The sequence below is a fragment of the Bactrocera tryoni genome, chromosome 1 (assembly GCF_016617805.1).
Source record: "Bactrocera tryoni isolate S06 chromosome 1, CSIRO_BtryS06_freeze2, whole genome shotgun sequence".
NCBI lineage: Eukaryota > Metazoa > Arthropoda > Insecta > Diptera > Tephritidae > Bactrocera > Bactrocera tryoni.
Window position 1 is genome coordinate 1,757,245 of NC_052499.1, and position 23,450 is coordinate 1,780,694.

General features: G+C 29.2%; 2 protein-coding genes across 8 annotated transcripts in view; one reads left to right on the forward strand and one right to left on the reverse strand.

Annotated features, from left to right (window-relative positions):
- Positions 1-23,450, forward strand: part of LOC120775674 — a 41,697-nt gene that overhangs the window by 11,893 nt on the left and 6,354 nt on the right. The window lies entirely within an intron of this gene.
- The window catches only part of LOC120775658 (poly(U)-binding-splicing factor half pint), a 249,908-nt gene continuing 245,067 nt past the window's right edge, over positions 18,610-23,450 (reverse strand). For both annotated transcript variants that reach the window (XM_040105925.1, XM_040105933.1), the window contains 2 exons: positions 19,297-20,006; positions 18,610-19,215 (listed from right to left, as the gene is read on the reverse strand). In XM_040105925.1, the coding sequence (XP_039961859.1) occupies positions 18,762-19,215; positions 19,297-20,006 (1,164 nt within the window). In that variant the 3' untranslated portion in view covers positions 18,610-18,761. The remainder of the gene's footprint in view (positions 19,216-19,296; positions 20,007-23,450) is intronic.

Below are 23,450 nucleotides of genomic sequence, written 5' to 3' on the forward strand. Positions count from 1 at the left end.
ACTACATATATGTATGTATGTATATGTTATTTAGCACTTACAAATAAATTAGAAAGTTGCCACCTGTTTGAATTTTTTTTATTTTAAACAAAAAATATCAAATGCTGAAAATATTGAGATGTTTAAGTGCAGTGAATAAATTAAACGAAATAATATACTAGATATGCGATATAGCCCTTCACAATTGTTGTAAATAGTGCATGCTGCCTTAGTGCACACATTCATACATGCAAATATTGCTTCAAATGTCTGAACTTGTAGGGTTAAAGCAATATTTGTCGATGCCGTACATTAGCGACTGCTTTCACGAATATACACATACATATGCCGGTACATTAGGGTAGGTCGATTTTTTGTATAAAATCGCATTTGCAGGAAATGTTCTAGAGATCATTCTGAACAACTTTGCCAAAGAGATTATCGCTCTAAAAGCGGTTTCAAGTTAGCGATTTTTAAGGCGAAGTTTAAAAAAATTAGAATAATCGGTTATATGCGAGATATGTGAAATAGTTGTCCGATCTGGCCGATTCCGACTATTGCTCAATACCAAAAAGGCTTCTACGAATTAAATTTCATTCGGATACATCAAAACTGATGAAATAATTTCAATAATACCTTAAAAACTTCGCATCAAAAATAGCTGGGTCAAAACCGTAGTCTTGTAGGCATAGTTAATCAAAATGATCCGTTGAACACTTTTTGCATATAAGATTTTTCCAGCTCTCTGTAAATCGACCCACCCTAATGTACACATAGCAATTAACTTAAAAATGTATCTGTATTTCCCTACACTTCTTAATTAAATTGTTTTGTAGGTTATTAGTAGAGAATTTCCTAAGACTTCTCTTGCAAGCATTTTGACACTCTAACATTGACCTTGTTCAGTAATTACGTGCTTTCCTATGACTTCTTTAACTTTTCTGTTTACTAGTACTACTAGCAGACTAGTAAACAATTGGGGCCTAGAAATCTATAGATATTCATATATATCATTATATAGATATATCTATTTTCTTAATTGCTGACACTGACATTTATGGCTTTCATTTAAGAGCAAATTTTCAAATGAAAGACACAAAATAGTTTTCAAAATTATTAGCAGCCCATTATTATGCCATTTCTCCTATTTTGTATCGTCAATTGCTTTTTTTATTATCTACAAGTTGTTGTTAATATGTACTACATACAATTGTGTATGATGATCTGTGTCGAAATTGTATTTTTTGTTAGGAATTTGCTATGACTATGCTGTCTAATGTTTTTTTTTAATTAATATTTTTAGTTCCTCAACGAATATTGTCTGAAGTCTTTAGAAAATTTTGCTAAATTGTATACTGTTGTTGTTTTTTCATCACATTTTATTTTTACTATCGGGTTTTGTTGTTGTTTTCCCACAAAGATTTTTTAATTTTTGATAGGAAATTTTCCGCTTTTATTTCTATATATTTTTGCAATACTGAATATATTGATATATTTCAGAGCTTTCTTTTAAATTATTATAATTATATAATTATTATATTCAAATTAAATATAATTGTATTATATTTTTCTTAATAAACTCTCAGCGAATATTCTTGCATTGTGTAGATATTAAGGTTTCTACACCTATAAATTTCTTTATACAAAATTAATTAAAGATAGAAAGAAAAATTTTTAATGACTCCGGTTAATGTCCACTCATATCTAGCAATCCTAAATATGTGGTGTGGCATTTATTGGAGTTTACCAAAAGATGAATTCGTTTTAACCAGACATTCGCATTCTACAGGTGAGTCGACCCGTTTTGGCTTTCAATAATGAGAACACATTTCCCATACTTATAGCATGAGTGCAAAGCTGGGAATTCTTCACTAAGTTTATTTAATATCCCTTGATTACTGATGATATGGAAAGATACTTAAAATCGTGACACTAACGCCAGAAATAGTGTGAAAATCGGGTAGTTTGTATTTTGCATCGCAGTTCATTTGAATGCATAGTTAGTACTACAGATCATTTGAAATTTCTTGCATAAATTCTAACCACTCTTATTTATTTTAATTTAATTATTTTATCGACAACATCGACTGTTGGTGGCTTTGGCAATCGTTGTGGACATTGAGACTTCAACAAGTCTCAAAGTTCACATCAAACAGTTATTCTCTGTCTATTGATTTTCACCTGCCGAATTCTGTATGCCATAAGGTGAGACTCGGAAGTTTTGGCACACTTTGAAATAAATGCCATTCAACTTGTAGTTGCAGGGCTTATACTTACCTCCACTGCTAAATCAGTATATAAGTATATCAAATCAGGGGATTATGGGGATATCCCATAATTTTTATTATAATATCTGAACTACTTTATAAACCACTAGTAATTGGCAAATATCACAACAAAAAAAAGTGAGTGAAATATGAATTACTCTCAAAATTGAATGAATGAAAAAAAAATAAAAAATCACTGTAAATTACAAAACAAGAAATTCTACGCTACTTTACAAATACGATTTTATTTGAAATATAAGAAAAAAAAAAATGAAGAATTTAAATTCAAAAATCGTCTTATTTTCGGACTACCAAATGAGATTTGAATGAGCACTAACTAGAGTTTAGCTACTAAAGTGTTTGAATAATGTCAGCGTCTACTATTTATTTGCTAATTACATTTTTACTAATTACTTTTGCATTACTACTGAAAAATGCTGGATATAAGGAAATAATATTAAGGGAAAGAAAAGTGATTTGCAGCAATTACACACAATACATGATTATTTTTCTAATATCTGATTACGAGTTACATAACAGTTATTTCAAACATTACTTTAATACATACTTTTACTTCTAATTCTAATCGGATTATATTTATTTATTTTAAGTACAACTTTTTATTAATATTTGTCTACCACTACATACAAACTTTACATGATTCGCTAGTTTCACATATTCATATATAATAATCTACGTTTAACATTTACTTGCTACGTTTACAGTTATTAACTTTTACATTGCTTCATATGCTGTTTAACAAAAATTTTAACATACATTTAGGCGCACATGCCATACACTACCTGCAATTTATATTTCTTCGCTATATGTGCTTTATTTTTCAAGTAAATAAACACCGTTTTTTATTTTATTCAAATCTGTTCAGCATTTATATTCTTTATTCTTCATTCGTCATTGATATATGTATATATGTATGTGTAGGTATACGATATATGAATGCTTGTATAGCTAGAAAAGGAACGAAATAAATTTTTCATATATATGTATATAATTTTTTAAACATTTTGTTATATAAATGCGCATATATAGACGCATATTTCATAATTCAATTGAGCTGAAAGGTTATACAATACCTACATATATAAATACACACTTATATACTATATATATTTGAAGTATGTAATCAACACATGCTAAGGCTTAATCCTAAGTAACTAAGGCTAGTAATATGTCCTTTTTGCTTGTTTCTGTATATATATAGAAGGGGCATATTCGCTTTGTATAAATACTACATTACAAAACTAAGTATATATGTATGTAAATTTCAATAATATTTTTATAGTTTTTTATTTATTTCCTTTTTCATTATTTGTATATATGTAAAGTTATATATACTGTTACAATGTGTATTTCTGTACTTATATCATTAACAGTAAATACACTAAATCACAAGCTTAATGCAGTATACAAGTATGTACGTATGTATGTATGTATATACAAATACATACAAATGTCGTCTGCATGTTTACCAGGAAAATGTATAATTTCCGCTTTTAACACATTTAAATCTTTATTTTTTTCAAATTTTTATAATTTTGTTCAATGTCTTTCATATACATATATGTATGTGTTATATATATAGTATATACACAAACACATATAAAATGCACACGACGTCGGTTATATGTGTGTGTGCAAAAATGTATATAATTTTTAAAAAGAAAAAACTCTAACAAGTTTCGTTTACATATTTGAAAAAACGGATCATTTCAAAAACCCAACACGCTTCAAAACCCTTAGCGCGCTACTTCAACTACTCTTTATCTAAAAAACGACGTTCTTACAGCAGATCAGAGTATATGCTTTTGGAATTATACACTACTACATTTTTATATAAAAGGTATGTAGTCTATATGCAGTGGAAAGCCCAGTTGAGTATATCATTTAACACACTTTTTTCATTAAATATGTAAATAATAATAATAAACGAGTTCAGATATGTAAAAGAACTAGAAAATGTTTTAGAAAAAAAAATTCCAAATATACACTTTTGTAGATTCCCTTTATGCTACAACAGTAAGACTTGAGTATTGAGAATTCTACTGCTGTAATTTGTTATGCTACATATTTCTGCGTTCTGCGAATGAAATGAGCATATATTGTTTTCAAAATCTTTAATTTGGTAATCTCTTGTTTAAAGTCGTATATAATCTATTGTTTTCAAGTATTTTATGTACAGTCTACTTTGTAATTAAATGAAGTCGTAAAATGCTAAAAATAGCTAGAAAAATATTTATACTCGCTTCGAACATAATGCCGTTTTCGTTTCGCCACTAATTTGCTCGTTATGTTGGAGCACTGCGTCTCAAAGCAACAGCATTATTTTCTAGTTGAAAATTATACAAAATAGCATGTGCATATTTCATTAACATGGCATATCGTTACAATAGTTACTCGTTCGATTCGCCACTCTGCAGTCATGCTAATTCGAAACTACTTACCTTTAAGTTTGGATTATTTATGTAGAAATATGGCTAAACCAAATCACGACTTCTTATATTTGATAGTTATTTGTGGGTTAAAAAATGATTTGCGATTCCTGCAATTCACGCAATCGAATCTTTTTACGATAAATAACTTTTCGTGATATGTAAAATTAATTTGTAGACCCTTCGAAGACTGTGTTTTACTTTTTATTTATTTATTTATTTTTTTGCTTTCAATTAGTAATTTATAATTTTTATTCTGCTTATCGCGTAACAAATGAACATATTTGAGTAAATCGCATTAATGTGGAATACATTTTTTTGTAAGTTTCAAGCAATATAGTTTAAACAGTTATCAACTAATGGTTAAGCGAAAAGGATTTATATTTGGCAAGTGTTTGAGTACATTTTCGGAAAACCTGCAAAGTTTGTGTTGTTTATATCAAGCAAAATTGTTGTAGCTGTTGCCCGGATATTGAAATTGCAAACGATCATAAATATCAATAATTTTTATATTTTTCAATATTATTTTATACACAATTTACTATATATTGTTATCGCTTTATCTTAATTTTGTTCATGCCCTTTCATTTCTCTCTTAAATCTAACTTATCAGTAGTTACTTGTTTAAATATGTATGTATGTATGTATGTATAAGTCATACATGGTGCACTTATTTTCAACAGTTTTTCAAGTAGATTATTGAAAAGTGCATAACTGAACCTAAAGCAGTTTGGAAACAACATTTTTCAAGTAACCAATTATTTAGCTTATATTTGTATTTTCGAAATATATAATATCGAATGATACTTAACGAAATAGCTTTAACTTATTTTAAGTATATTTCCAAGAAACGAATTGCTTTTGCTTTCATTATTGTATTTCCTTAAGTTTAACGCTCGACTGATAATGCCTAGTTTACACTGAGCACTGTTGTCTTCAACTTCTGATCTATGTATATATATATGTATATATATTTATTTAAATATATATTTAACCAACTGATATTTTCTTTTTGATCTGCGTGATCACTTCCCCAGCTACGAATCTTAAGTACTGATGTGAGTTTTTATGTATGTGTTTTTTATGAATGTGGTTGTATTTCTATACATATGTATGTATGTATAGTAGTGTGTGGTGTTATTGCAGATTAATTGCATTTGTGTCGCGCAGTGTCTTCGAACTAATGCTGCGTTTACACCGTATTATTGATAGCATCTAATTGACAATGATAACAGAGAGATGTATTTTCGAATACTCTTTGGGCTTCTGATTCTGATTTACATACATTTGTGAATTTCTGATAAAATAAAATACATACTGTTTAGTTTAATATATTAAAGATCAAAATAATAAATTCGCAAATATAGCAATAGAAACACCAAACGCGAAATAAAATATTCTAAACTATGAAAATATCACTAAATGCCAAGCCAAAAGCTCTTTTCTTGTGGAAAAATGACTAGTTAGTTAAAATATTGTATATAGTAGATATTTAGATTAACCCTCAAAAAAGGTTCTACCAGTCTTGGGAGTTTATTCACTATAGAAGAACGACTACAATTGCTATTTTTTAATTCAAAACATAATACTTTTGGTTTCTCCCTACAGCTCCAACTGCCGTAAATAAATTGTAGCAAATAACTGTACATTTCAGCTAAATCAAATTATTAAATAGTTTTCATGCCGTCTACATTTTTTAGTTGAAGAATTGAGTTTTTATAACACTATATTCGGATAAATATATTTTTCTCGCTATTCACTAATGTATACACCGTTATACAGGAAGACCTTTGTTTATACGATTTCTAAGTTCGAGTATACAATTTTCTCGGTAATATTCACAAGTATATAGGTATGTATATGTAAACCGTTAATTTTATGTTTTTTAAATCGTTAGCTAAGTTAATTGTTTTATTTTTCTCTAATTTTCGTTGTTACTTTGCGTTCAGTCAGAAATTAACTCCAAATTGTTTTGCTGTCTTTCACACATAAATATGTTTATTTATTAAGACTTTACCTTAAGTTTTCTAAATATATTTTATGCATGTCCATAAGTATGTTTGCATGTGGAGAAGGCCAATATGTTTGCACAACACTTTACGTTGATATTTTTTGTTTACCGAATTGTTAATTATTTTTGTTTTTAGAATAAAAAGTCTGTAATCTTAACTTTGTATATCAATTTGAGGATTTTGAGGTTTCTTTCGTTTTCAAATTCAAAAATTTTATCTGTTTAGAGATATGTATGCCTTAGTACGTAATATTAATGTAATTAACGCTCATTTATGTACAGTTATAATTTTTTTCATAACGTTAACTTTTCCTTAGTGGTATTGAATGCTGATTTAAGTTTACTTTCGTTTAATTGGGAGCTAAGTACTCAACTTAATTACTCCATCAAAGGAGACTCTATAAACCTAGCTGTGTGAGTATAGTTCCTTATAATAAATTTTTATCAAGTTAATCGCCAAACGAACACAGCAAAGACTTCATTAAAATAAAATTAGAGCTTCGAAATTTATACAGGTCACATTCAATTGAAGAACCGTCGTTTCTATTTAAAAGTTTCAGGACAAGATTCTTAAACGAACTCACAGTTTAATTATAAGCTAGCAGTTAAGTTTTCTGAAAGAGCTATAAATTTCTTGCCCTTCTCTCATCTCGACAAACCTTAAATGACCTTACCAGTCTACTTGATTTATAGAGAGAGTGGATAACTATAATTGAAATAGGAGAAATTTGAAAAGAGCTCAAAATTAAACTGGAGAAAATAAAATAGCTTGATAAAAAAATTATTTGAAAATAAATGCAGCACATATAAAAAAATATAATTTTATACCACTGTAAATTTATATATAGATGTACTTCACATAGCGTATAACTTCAGTGAACCGAGAAATACAATTTCAGGTTCCATATGTTTAGAATTCTGGGCGCACGCCCCCTTCCGGCATATACGTTCACATGTGCAATGAACACAGGCTATAGTACATGTTTTATTGGTCTGACCTACAGTTTCGACTGCGATTGATTAAGAGCGTTGGCAAATTTTATTTGGAATATTAAAGACAATAAACTACTAAAGTCTCTCCTGGGTGGAAATTAAGACAATTAACCTTTCAGACATTATTTGATTACGGTAAAATTTGCAGGCCTTCATATGGGGACCTTCTATCGTTAGTGTTGTGTAGCTTACTGTCGCCTTTATGTTGGTGAATCCTCAAATACAATAACTCTTCATAACTGTTGTCGATTTTGAGAAGTTTTTTTCATTTCCGAAAATCACTCGATGTTTGTTTTGTAAGTTAAAATAAATAGTAAGCTCTATATTCATTTCGATGAAGTCTTTGTGTGTCTTAGAAAAACTATTCTATTTCTGCAATTAGTGTTGTCATTAGCTAGCAGTTTTGGTATCTGTATATATGTCATACTAATCTGAACAATCCTATACAGGTTGCTTAACTATTCTAGAAGCATTTGCTTTCAACTATTCTCTTATATAATTCGATTTGATTTAAGTTTTTAATTTAATTTTTATCAATTTATTTTCTTTAAGTATTTTTTCTCGACTCATTTATTAATTTTTAATTTATTTAATTTATTTAAATATAAATTGTTCCTGCTAAATATTGTTAGGCCCTCGATTAACCTTATGAAACACAGTTGAGCTTATTGTCATACGATGATACTTTAGTAATGTTCTACTCTGCTTGTATTGATTTTTTCTTTTATATTTTGGATCAATGCATCAATGGAATGATTATGTTACTTTGTACATATGTATGTGTTAATGTAAATATTTCGGTATATTGTGTCAAAAATAATTTAAGGATACAATATGATGTAAATATGTATATTTCGAAAATGTAGTGTTGTCATCGATTCTAAAATTCTCGTTGTGATTTGCTGCTGCGCACGCGCATTAAGTTCTGATATGCTTTTTCATATCTGAATACACATGTTTACTGCACTATGCCTGTAGGTGTACGCTGTGGAATGACTGTATTGTTGAGTATTAATCTGATTTTATGCTACTTCATACCATTTTATTGCGCTTTTGAAATAAAACTACTTTTGCTTAGATGCAGGAATTTTTAAGGGATATAATTCAATGGATGAACTTGAAATGCATAAGTGACAGATGGACTGTTGAGTATTGAAATAATTCTTCGAAGTATGCATTTGATGAAAACAATTAACTTTGTAAACCATTTGCATGTAATTAATCTGTGATTATCAAAACTGTGACTGTCAAATCGGAGGGTATGCTGGGTTTTTGCTACTTCTGCTACACATTAAACGTTCCAAAATATTTATAATTAAATTTTTAACTTCATGTTGCATTTATTTACTATTACTACAAATGTATGTATGTTTGCATATATTCATCAAACAAAATTCAGATGGGACCTACGCGAAAAAATCTTCAAAAAAAAAATCTACGAAAAATGAGTAGTAAATTTAGTATTTTTTAAAGAACTTACTATTAAATATGTATGTATATGTCAAGGCTACTTTATAGTATATAGCATATATATAGTAAGGAGACAAAATTTTTTACTTTTATACAAACTAATATCGCTAAATTACAAAAAATAATATAAATTGTATAAAATTAGGCATTGATGAGTTCTTTATACAGAGTTTTCCAATAAGAGTGATATGATTTCTTTAAATAATTCCTAATTGTTAAGGAAGTTTAAATGGTTTTTTATTTTATGTGAAGGACAATCGAAACACTTAAGTTCTGAATATGGCATCATTCAAATGACCTCCACGACTACTTTTGCGGAAACGAATTCGATTAGCTCAATTTTTCAGTACTTTTTTCAATAAATAAAGTGGCATGCCATGAATAGCACGCTCAATAATGACTTCTAAACCTTGAAGAGAGTCTGGTTTATTGCTAAAGACCATTGACTTCAAATAACCCCACAAGGAGTAGTATAATGTTGTTAAATGACAACCTCTTGGAGGCCATTCAATGTCACAATTTCTTGAAGTAATTGAATCTCCAACCTTTTCTTGCTATAATTGGGTTATTGCACATGCTGTGTGCCACGTAGGCACGTCTTGGTGGAACAAGATGTTGCCAAGATCAACTTTTTACATTTGCGGCCATAAAATATGGTTTTCATCGAGAGAAATTTCTTTACCATTATAAACTAGAATATGTGATTGGAGAAAAAGTTTGGAGCCTCGACCACAGCTGGATTACTCACAATTACATTCATTCGTTTAACTAAATTTACGTGAGAGCTATGGAATGTTATGAAATGTTTGATTGCTATAATTGGGTTCACAAACTTTTAATAAACACCTTGAAAATTGTTATTCTTTAATATTTGACTTTTAGAGGCAGAGAAACCATTTATAAAAGGATCACTCCCACGAAATACCGAAAATTAAAAATTTCCAGCAAACTCCAAAGATTCTTTTAATTCCAAGTTTAATTTTTTACCACTTATTACAATTCGTTCTTATTCTTTATTCTTTATCCTTTTTCTTATTGGTTCAGTATTTAAATTATATATAAAGAGCCTATTGGGGAATGTACGAAAAATCACTTCTACCAAAAACGTATGAAAAGCTGTTGGCCCATATGGTACTCGATAAATACATAAGTGAGGTGAGGTAAACAGGCAAGTTTAACATTGAAAGCTACTAAAACTAACGGTATATACTATATAATAATAAAGTCAGTTAAAAATATACAGTTACCTATTATGAATGAATCGAGGCGAACTATAGGCAGCGAAAAGAGCTTTTGACTTCGGCTTTACACAACACTTAAAAATGCTAAAATTTCTAAAAATATTAAAAAAAAATGTAAAAGTATTTATTTCAAAAATAAATGTAAGAACTTAAGTAAAATAAAATGCGGCGTAAGATAATTGATGAAAACATATTTTTATTATGTAAATAAATTGTTTTGTATAAAAAAAATTTATAAAAAAATCAATTATTAATTAAAACTTGTAAACTTGCTTAAATAAAAGTGGAATGGCATAAGTATAAGATAATGATAATAATTTCAACTGAAATTGTGTGCATATGTACATATGTATATTGTTTGTTAAACTTATTTGACTGTTTTTACACTTGCAATATTTTATATCTATACATATGTATGTATATATGTTTGCCTTTGGATATAAAAAGTCAAAAACAGAACTTTTTTTTACTTAAAACTACAACAAATATTTTGAACTTAAATAATACGAGATCATTGGATTCTATGAATATTTTATTGGAGCTTTGTGATTTCCATTTCAAAATATTTTGAAATTCTATTTTTTTTTCTAATTTATTTATAATTGAACTGCAATAAATGTAACAAGTTAAGCCAAAATGCTAAAATAAATAAATATAAATGAAGAATATTTTTGGCTTGTATTTTAAAATAATAAAAATAATGAAACATATGCAAAATTATGGCGACGACATCAGCAACAGCTTTCGTACAAATATATATATTTTCATTTAATTGCAAAAAATGTTAATTTTGTATTCGACAACATGATCTCGAAGTTAAAACTTTTACATTATGTATAAATAGTACAAATATCATGACAAACAGATTAATAAATTAAAAAAATCCAAAATTTAAGTTTATGTTGTTAAAATTCATAAAAACAGAGTTAAATTGAGACAAAATTCGTAGAATGTCTTGCAGGCAGTTTTGTGGAATGTCTTTGGCTTAAATATTGTAAATCAATTGTGGAAAAATATACTTTTTACAGTAAATACAGCTTAAAAAGTACAAGCTATTTAAACTATAAAAGTAATAAATTAATTAAATAAATAAAAAAAAATAGTTATCAGTACAAAAAACAAATAATAATAAGTACAAAACATTAATAAATACATAAAAAACTAAACTTACTAAAATAAATACTGTTAAACTAGAACTAATTTGTACACAACCAAAAACAACAATGTACGCAACAAAATGTTAGTGGCAAACAGCTACAGTTATTTTTAAACAAAAAAATATGTAACTAACGTTCTGAAAACGCGCACAGATGAAGGTATTCAAAAATCTACGCTAATTGTTACAGTCTAAATGATTTAAAATACTACAAATGCTTAAGAAAATGCAGTTTTCAGATATTTACCATATAAAACTGAATTTAATATATATATTTTTTATATTTGACAAAGCAACATATTTGAGTTTAGCAACTTTTTGCAAAGGCTGCCCGAAATTGTTCCGTTTTAAGGTAATAATAAATAAGACATAGCTTTAAAAATAATATTTAATGTTTTTGCAAGAAATTTCTGAGCGAAAAACATATTTCTTTAGTAATTTACATAAATGATTTTACAATATTTAAAATTTTATTATTTTTTTGTAAAACGAACTTGAAAGTATTTTTTTTCTGTAAAAACTTTTGAAAATCTTATTGTTTTTTGTAAAAAAACGATAATTGCTTTTTTGACAGAATTTCAATATTAAAGATTTCGTAAAATTCAATTTTTTATTGTCAATATTAACAATTATTATTTTTAATTTATTCATATTTTTTCGAATCGATTTTTTATTGCCAATATTAAAAAAAAAAAAAAATAAATAAAAAAAAAAATAATATTTTTTATTTATACATATTTTTTCTTGTGATAAAAACTTTTTGAATATTAATTTTGCCGCTTCAATCAAAAAGTGCCAAACTCAAATAGGTTAATTTGCCAAAATGTTACAGAATTGCGCTCAAACACATTTCCTTCCCAGTCATATCATACCCAACGCTCAATGGCATGCGCCGCGTCTGCTGTTGAAAAAGAAAAGAAAAACAATAACAATATACACTTAACCAATTTTTGTATTTTTTTCTATATTTTCTTTATTGATAATTACCAATGCATAGGGAATATAAAAAGTATTAAATGTAATTAATAAAAAAAAAATACTCATTTTGTACATTACTCTACAGTTTTGCGACTATTTGCTCAGGGTTCCAACGCCTCTACAAGTAGATACTCATTATTACATACAAATACAAGTTTATTATGAACACTTACCTTTCGCTCGCCCAAACGCTGCTTAAGAGTTTAATGGAAAAACAATCTAATGCAACAAAATTTTTGTTTTCTTTGTTTTGTTTTCAATACTAAAAATACTAAAGAGAAAAGGTTAAATTTTCTAACAACACAACAACAACTGCTAATAAAAATAAATATATGTACAGTAGGCCAAACAGACAACAACAGTATGTAGGAGTGTATGCGCAAACACACACACACACACGCACACACAACTAAGGAATTATATATGCTTCAGACTAAATACCAAACAAATCACTAATTTTTACAAATATACGATTAACTGTAATAAAAACACAGTACAAAATTACATTTTCGCTTTTATTAATTTGCTGCTTAATATATAAATATTTATATATATATATATACTAGAGAGTATGTATAATATATATGTATGCGATAGCCGTAATAATAAGTTGGCAATTCAATTTGAATGCAAATATATTGTATGTATGTACTCATAATAGTATTAACGCACGAAATATGTATGTTGATATATAATTACATATGTAATCCAAATATTCATTTACTGATTATTGGTTTAGCCAAATTGTATACAACTAGAACATATGTAGTTATGTAGTAGGTATGTAGCTTCAAATAAATGTAGGTCTTTTGCATACTTTTTTACTCAAATTTATTTCACAAAAGTTTTCCAAATTATTTACAATGCATGAAATATTCAATATCAACTAAGAAATAGACGAATACTAAAGAAATCAAAACTTAAAATTTTCATCAAATTCATACAACAAAAATACTTGACCATGAAAAAAACATATTCAATATAAGTAAGTAAGTAAAACTAAAACTAGAAACAAATACGTAAGTAAACACTAAAAACTAAGTTTTACAAATCGAAAATCGAAAACTAAAAATATTCAATATTTATTTATATGTACTTATTTCTGTCTAAGCCAAAACTAGACATGCAGACAACTTCAATTTACTTTCTAGTTCAAATCATAATACATAGGTTATAGTATATATGTATGTGTTTATGTAATATTATATTTTACTCTGCTTGTGGCAAATAGATTTTGCAAAACAAAAATTTACTAATACAAAATGTGCAACAAATTTACTAAACGAAAATTTCCAATTTATTACGTTGTTGTAAGTGATTGAATGAGTTAGCAATGAATGTGGGTGGTGTGCATGTACATATAGTATATGTATACACTATTTTAATGTGATTTTTGATTTTACTTAACCTAAAATTCTTTTAAGCAAAACTGTTCTCTAAGTTTTGGAACTAAATGTGAACATGAGGGTGCAGTTGTGGACAGGAAATACTTGTTTAAGTAGAAAAATGCTACAGCTGAACATGAATTTTAATTCTGCTTAAAGATTTTAGAGGTTAGGTTTTTTAATAAAAAAAAATATGTGATAAAAAATTAATTAGCAAATTATATTATTTCTGTTGCAAGCACTGCAAAGTGATGAAATTTTAGCGCTGAAATAATTTTTAGTACTAAATTGTAATGCTAAATTTTAAACACAAATTTGGTTGCAATATCTGTTTCTGAAGTTTAAAAATTATTGAACTAGGGTTTAGAAGCAAAGAGGACAATAATTTTTGATTTTTAGTACAAACCTGGCCACAATTAGAAATATTTCAAATTTTGTCAAACAATTTTTTTTTTACTAAATTCTGGGTTAGTTTTCAAAACCTTAAAAATTAACTTTTTTTATATTGTGTTTTTATAGTGTTCAAAATTAGATAAACAGCATGCAGAAAATTTTTATGGAAAAATATAAAAATTACAAAAAATACAAAAAAACTTTGTTCAACGCTTTAAAATAAATTGTCAAAAAATAAGAGCTAAAAATGAAATGTTTGTACATAAATACATAAATATGTATACAACTCTTATTTAAGCAAACTATAAGAGAAAATACTGCAAATAAACGACAAACAAGAAACGATAGAAGAAAGTTCAGGATTTCATAGAATAGTTAGACAATAGAGTTATCAAATATGTATATGTAACTGTTTATTTGTTGCTTTTTGCTATTTCAAAAAACTCTTCTGCTTTAAAAACCAAATTTTAAATATTTATGATTTCGCAAATTTGACGATGACTTTAATTTTTTTGGATTTGAAAATTTTTCCAACGTTTTTAAACCAACAAATTTCCACTCAAATAAAAATTCCGCAGTTGAAGTGTAATTTTTCGAAAGAGGAAAAAACAGCATAGACCTTTATATGTATGTGTATGCGTGAAATTGTACCTTTACGTTACAGAACTAACCTCAGAATGCCTGCGCAGGCGCAAGCTTAAGCTAGTAATACTTTCTGCTGCTGAAATGTCAAAGAATATTTGTACATTCTGGCAAATTATGACAATTAAAATATTACAATTCGTAATTACTACGTTTATATGCTAAAAATCCTTGATGAGTGATTTCAATGTATATATGTATGTATGTTTTAAAAGTATGTTGATGACACCAGTGTGCATATATTAATATATGTGTATGTGGTATTTATGCAATTAAGTTAGCGATAAATGTAATTAGTTAATATTTATTTAACCAACAAATTAATAATAGTAATAATTAAAAATATTTATTATTTTCTTTTCTTAGTTATTTATAAACGAAAATAATTATTTCGTAAAAATGTATGTACTATGTATTCAAACCGCTTACAAATAACTGCAAAACAAATATAAAACCAAAGAAAATAATATGAAATACCTGTCCTTACGTAAAATGCATAAGTTGTACTAAGGCTATAAGTATAATAATTATGACAATAATAAGTGTTAATTGGGCTTAAGTATTAATGTAAAGGGTTGCCGTAGACTTACGGTCCTCGAAGTAAAGTTAAAGAAAAGCAAAAAGTGCTGTTAAAATTATTTTTTATAATTAATTATATAATTATTTGATTGTTTACGCGATTCTTTCAAATATTTTTTAAAAAATTCTCACTTTCGTTTAAAACACCACTCTTTATGCAACATATTCGCCGGACAGCTCTAACAAAAACCTTTCGATTGTTAAGTACTGTTAGTGCTTAAGTGGAAAACCAAATAAAAAATCAAACTTATTCGCCAAAATAAAATGAAAATTGTGCAAATTTAAACCAAAAAAGCTACATACGAATACAAGCGGTACTATAAATGTGCAAAAATAATTAATTTTTTGTTTAAGTAATTAAAAATAATGAATGTTTTTTAAAACTAACACTAATAATATTGAAATGAAAATTCGAAATAAATCATAAAACATTCGCTTATGCTTCGTTGAACTTGGAACTTATAAGCACGGAGCTTTTACTGCCGTTCATTGCTAATATTTATAAGTTCTAATATCATTGTAATTTATTTGTAGGCTTCAACGATATATAAGTTATTGATTTTGTTTATGTTTTGTTATAATAAATTCAAATAATAGTAGTGGGCAAGCAATTACAATATTTATTCACTTCATACATATGTCTAAAGTATTTATTAAACTATTTTGTTATGAAAAAGTATTATCAAAGGAAATACTAAACTAAGCACACTAAATACAAATTTCTAGTATGGAAACGGTATGTATTAGGTGGTGTTTATGGTATTAAGATTTTTGTTTTATTATTTTATATACAAAAGTAGGGTTTACTGCAGGTATTATATATGTATGTATGTATGTATATAAGCCATGTTTCGAGGTGTGAGCAACAGATGTAGCAAAAATTTCGTAGAAAAGGTGTTCAAAACAGCGGTTTTTATGTGAGTAATAATTTATGCTAATTCAAATAGGTTGGTATATGTATGTTCAATTTGAATTTATTTTAATGGCTTTTAAAGCTTTTCTTAAAGATCTCTTCCGCCATAGAAAACCACAACATGCAGGCGAGAGTGTTGAGTATTGCTTATACTTTGCTTTGGGCGCTTTTAATTATTAAAATTTACTTTCTTCGGGCTGTTTTTGCAAACATATTTACAAAATTTGTCAAAAAATAAGCATTTTTTACGTTTGAAAAATACTGGTTTTGAAATTCGATATTAAAACCAGTTTTCTGAAGTACACGGCAGCAACAAAAATTCACGGCTGCAAAAATTTTGCGTAAAATTCGATTTTTGGTCAGTCAATATATGTATGAGTAAAATATGAAAATAAGAAAACACCCTTTCAAAGCTTGTGTTCGAATTGTCCAATTTAATGTAGCGACATTTTTCAACTTTTTTTGAAATAGTAGCGCTCTACAGCAGTTACTAGTTTGCTTAGAAAATATATGTAATTCATTTGGAGCATTTGCGCCACTTTCAGTGGAGTTTCTCTTGTACCCAGACCGCTTTGGGGGATCAAACGAACACAAAACGATCTTTTTGAGAATGAAAAATAAGTGATGTGCTCATATGAACTCTGAATATCTCGCTTAAATGTATAATTTCATTAGGAAAGTGTTCATAACTTCTATATTTTCGCCGCAATTCAGTTAACGGCACATATACTATACATATTATGTATGTATGTACGTAAAACTACTTGTAGGTCATGTCGGTATGTATGCATGTAATTGGCATGTATATGATTATATATGCGTTAAATTGTGTGTAGTATGTATTTTGTTTTGTTGTTGTTGTCATGTTTATCTAAATTAAACGCAATCAAGTCGGTGGTTTAAAATTCTAATTCTCATTATTTATATAATTATTGTTATATGCAATGTTATGTCATGTTTAATGATTAGTACTATTAATATATGTATGCTTTTCTTTAATTGTAATATCTTTTTTTGTTTTTGTTTTCTTTTTTTTTTACTTTTTCACTTTGCCTGCAACTCGGTTATAACTTATGAGATATAACATTTGTAGGTATTACTTTTACCACTTTTTGTTGTGTTCTTTTTTTGTTGTTTTTGCTACTTCGTTTAATGCTCTGTTTATTTGCTTAAAATTAAATATATATGTTAATTTTCCAACATTTTTATTATTATTATTTTATTGAGTACATGCGCTTATGTCATTTGGGCGCAGGACAAATGCGAACGGCGCACACAAAATGTTAAGTTTTTGTTTTCGTAATAATACTTAAGAACGGCATTTGTTTAACAATAACAAATACACAATTTACATATGCCATTGAGTTTACTTCTGAAATTGACAAATGCATTTTAGGCAATGCGCGCGCAAAATGTAAAATTGCCATTTGCAGCCACTAAGAAGTTGCGCATATCGAAATTTCGCCTTAATTTCTTATAATTCCTTATATATATGTATGTATTCATTGCTTTGAGTCACTTATAACTAAATACATGTATGTTTATATGTTTGTAGCTTTAATTATTATGCGTATAGCACTGCAGATTTTCAGCTGTTTAGCGCTGCTATACTCTCTAGAGTCTGTCTTTTCAAATAATTATGAACTATTGCAATTTATGTGTTGGCGTGTCTTTAATTACCAACAGAAAACGCGTTAATTCTTTCTTTTTGTTGCTAAACAAATGTCTTTCGCGCACTCTGGCCACTTTGCCCCAGCACTTGCGCTTGCAAATGAGCTTTTTGTTTACGTTGGCTTAAGCTAAATAACTAGCAAAGAAGCGCGCGCATAACTTGAGCTTAAATTCATATACATATGTAATAATAAAGATAATAATAAGCATTTTATACACTTGTGGTGTGTTTTTATTCTTCTTTTCTTTTTGTTTAAATATAATTCAAGGTGATATTGAGAACTTAAAATGTATGTCGTAGTCAGCGTCTCAATAAATTAATTAACAAATTCATTACTCAAGCATACCACATAAACAACTCTGCATTTATCACAAATTGTTGTAATTGTTGCAACGCACATGCGCACACACCCATTTACAGCGTGCGCTCAAAGAAATGTATTGTGGCTTAGCGCGCATGCATTAGTGAGAATGACATTGATTTATTGCTATAAATATAAATATATTTCCTTTTTTTCCAATGAAGAGTATTTTTACTTCTGCACTCTCCATTTGCTTGGTGAAAAAACAAAACAAAAAACGCACAATTCGTACTTTTAAATTTTGAAATAAATCCAATTCGCATGCTACGCTTTAGACATACATGCCCATGCCGTACATTTGACTCCAGTCAACGCCCTGAAAGCTGGACATGTCCACATTGGTTAGCGCATAGCTCTGATATGGATTGGCTGCGGCGGCGGCGGCGGCCGCGCTCAATGGGTTGCCGGCGACTAAAGCTGCTTGCTGTGCAGCGGCCGCGGCGAGCGGGTGATGTGCCGCTTGGGCGCCGTGCGCGTTCGCTGCGCCACCTGGGCCGGTAACGGTGAGGGCGTTGTGTGCGCTCTGTGCAGCGGACACGCCTTGTTGGCTGGCTGCGTTGTGTTGCTGTACTGCAGCAGCGGCGGCAGCATGGGCAGTGTGTTGCTGTTGAGCGGCGGCAGCAGCATTCGCGTGCTGTTGTTGTTGTGCCGCGACATGTTGCTGCTGAGCCTGTACCAAGGCGTTGGCGGCGGCAGCACTCGTCGGTATGGGATACGGTGCATATCTGTTGGGAGATGAAACAATAAAATATTACAAAGGGTTCAATAAGCATTTAGTAGGATTAATTCGAGAAAGAAACGCTTACCTGACGCTGTGCAAGGCCTGTGGATATGTGGTTAGCAATTTGCCAAAGCTAGCTGGATTGGCGGCGACCGCAGCGGCGGCGGCATTTTGTACTTGGAAGGGTGACTGCGAGATGAGCGCTGCCTGCTGTGCAGCTGCTGCTGCAGCGCCATTAGCGGCATGCAGTTGCAATGGAGATGGCGCTTGCAACATGGCCAATGAGCTCATTGTGGTGACGCCGGCGCGTGTACCAATCAATTGACCCGGTGCGGTCGGTAAAGGCACACCCAATGTGCTCAGCATAATACGTTTCTGCAACAGCTGTGCAGCAGCTGGTGTGACAGCCTCCTTGGGTTGTGCTTTCTTGCATTCGACCTTCTTGTTTTTAATAGTGTGAAAGTGTATTTCACAAACGCGATCCACAACATCCTCATTTTCGAATGTCACAAAACCGAAGCCGCGATGACGTTTCGTCTGCTGATCCATCAGCATCACGGTCTCCTCCACAGTGCCGAATTGGTTGAAATAGGCTTTCACCTCATCAGCGGAGGTGTCCTGCGAGACGCCACCAACGAATATCTTCTTTGTTTTATTAGCTTGGCGTGGCCGATTTTTGGGTGTGGCATGCTTGGGATCGATTTTCTTGCCGTCCAGTGTGTGTATGGGCACCTGTAGGACTTTATCAACGCTACAGGGCTCTTGGAATGTAATGAAACCAAAGCCGCGACTACGCTGTAAGTCATAACAACGGCAAGTAAAGCGAAATCGATTTCGTGTTGAAGATGGAGATGGAGGGAGAAAGCCAAAATTGTTTATATTAGTAAAAAGTGTGGAGATTGTAATAAGTACTAACGAGAGATAGCTACTAAAATACGAATACATTATTTTAATAAGAAAACATCTGTTGCAACTAAGTTCAACTAAATCGCACAACTGCAGTACGCAAGAGCAATTCAAGTCAATTCAATTTAATCAACGCTAGGCAATTTATAATATTTGGTTTCTGCTTTTATAATTTTCGCAAGTAGTAAAGGAGTACGAGTATAATTAAATTGCAATTGTACTTTGGTTATAAGAAACTTTTAAATTAATACGTATATTTTATATGTAGTTAAGAAGTTCAATTCAATTGATGGAAATAAATACTATGCGTAGAAGTAAAAAAAGACGTTAAAAACGATTTACTTTATATGTATATACTCTATATATATATATATTGGCTGTGTAAATCCGTAAATATAGTCTAGTAGTCAAACAACTCAAACATAACCTAGACGCATAATCTATACATGGATACAAACAAATTACGTGTCTAACCCTAAACCAGAACGTTTCGAATTTTTTTCCAAAGCACCACAACACAATTTAAGGGTTTCGAGTAATTTTTAGCATCGCTAAATCCACGATGATCACAGATTTCGGTGAATAAGTAATTCACATAATAAAAAACTGTGGATGGGAGTCAAACATCTTACATAGCACACATGAATATTTAATTTTGAGTTAAAATTTCTTCTTATTTGCTGCTAAAACGGTTTGTTAAATCTGTTATTTTTTTTTTTAATTTCGTGGTAACTAATAACGGTCGTACAATCACCCAAAAAGAGCCACCTAGGCAAGACAAGTTTTTAATAACCTGCTTCAAATACCAAAATTTTCATATATAAATTTGCAATTTCGAAAGTTCAACAAATTCTAGGGGTAAAGCTAACTTTTCTTTCGCACCGAAATGTTTTCTAAATGTATATGTGTGTATGGAGTTTCTAGTACTCGACAAGGATTAACAAAGAACATTAGATGCAAAAGTATAATTTTCCTCTTTTAATTTGTAAAAACAAAAAACATAAACTATTAATATAAAATTAAAGTTGTTTTGGAATTACGTATACATTTTAGTCAGGAACACGATGGACAAATAAAAATGTAAACAAATATGGCAAGGGCCTAAGGGGTAAAAAGTCTACAAAAACTTACAAATTAAATATTTTTAGAAGTGTAAATCGAAATATACCGGGCTAAAGTTTTTCTAGGTACTATTTACACTCATACATGCATACACACTCACACACCAGCGGAGACACGCTCAAAAACAAGTACCCAGGAATTGTCAGCCTAACAACAGACTTGCCTTTAGACCAAATTGAACGCTACATAACAAATACTTTTATATAACTATATAAATGGGTTTAGTTACTTATACGAGTATATAGATGTATGGTTGAATAAATACGCTTAAATGATAATTAAAGTTTTACGCTAATGGAGCGCCTAATTTATAGTCTAAGGATACACACACATATATCTCTTTTAAAGCCGCTTACAATTTCACTTGCTGAAAACTAAAATTGTATACGCCCACGACCCTACAACTTGTACATGAGAGTGGCTACGTTTAATAAGCTTCCTTTAAGAAATTGTAAAACGAGTTAGTAAGACCAGCACACCTTATTAAATATTCGGTATGTCTTAAGGACGTAAGCATTAATACTATTACGTTGTTAACAATAAATTACAATATATTATAAATGTGGCTGTATTATATTCACACAAAACAATACATAATTAGATATTACATAATTAGAGCGCAAAGGTACACGCGCTCTGTTACAATCATTTAAGGAACATTTTTACAATTACAATAAGAAAAAAATGTTTCACAACTATTTTTTTGGCGCTTACAGCTAAACGCTTTAACGAATAATACATTTTTGGATTAAACTATCTAAGGTACAAACTTTAAATTTTTCACTTTTTCTTGTTCCCTTCTAAATTAGCAGAAATTTTATTATCTATTACAATCAATTTATATTAAATGGTTGTATATGTATATGTAGCTTTGCTTTTGTACATATGTATATACACAAATATGTACCTAAATTATGTATATGCGAGAGACAACTAATTCAAAATATTCGTCTAATATGCCGCTAGATTATTTACGATTGTTTAATACTTATTTTCTTTATTGTTGCGCATTACGCTTACTTATGGCTAACGAAATAAAAGTACTAAGAGAAAGTAGCTCTTTTTCAAAGCTTCGACACTTGAGCCATTCATTTTAGGCTACAGTTTAGTTAATTTATTCTAAAAGTGAGCTTGATAAATTTACATTTTGGCTTATATGAAAAAAATCAAGTTGCTAAATAAAAAGTCAACTTTTAAATAAATAGGACTATTTGAAAAGTTATGCAAAAAATGTTTTAAATAGTTCTGCAATATATAAATTTACTAAGAATAAAATAAAATTTGCACTCAAAAATATAAGAAAGCTAGCTAACTATATTATATTCATTGACTAGAAACTGAACTGCAGTAAGCAAAGAAAACAGACTAATTACAGTACGAAAAAGGGTTTAAGGATATGAAAAATAAAACTTTAAGACTATTTAGTACAACTGCTGCTAGAATAACAGTCAACGTTCGGTCTATCTTGGTTTATACATATATGTTGAGACCCTGGCTAAGGCATTAATTGATACTTCAATACGCCCAAAGGCATATTTATAAAGCACATACAATTATTAATAAGTTTAAAAAACTAATTAATTTTAGTACTAAATGTTATAGATTTAATGCATAACGTTAGTTTAATTAAAATAAATAGACGAATAGGAAGCAAGAAAGCTAAAATATTTATATAAAGGCGCCTTTTGGTTAATATTTTAATTATTTAATATTTAACTGGCATATTTGCAGTTTTGTATTATTTGCATGAAATCATTTTTCTTTGCCTCCAAACTGACTTCAATTTAAATTTAAACTAATGTTATGCAAGTTTTAGTATTTTTTCAAAGAAAAATATTTTTCGCAACAGATTTGAGTTATGCATTACAATATTTTTCTAGTAAGAACATCAGCTATAGACTTGAAGTTAAATGCTTACAGGAGTTAGAAATACAAACCTAGAGTTATATGTTGTAACTAAATTTCTCGTTATAATTTTATTTTACACGTACATATATATGCATAAGTACACTAAAGTAGTATGAGTTACAGAATTGTACAATTCAACATTTGTCGACTTTCATTATTTTGAGCAACTGCTAAAATGCTCTAACACAATTAACACTGGTAAATAAATACATTTCCTACTCAATATCATATATTAAAACGATGAAGTTATTATTTTTTGAATTGGTTACAATATACAATCTCTTTTTAATTATTTTATGTATT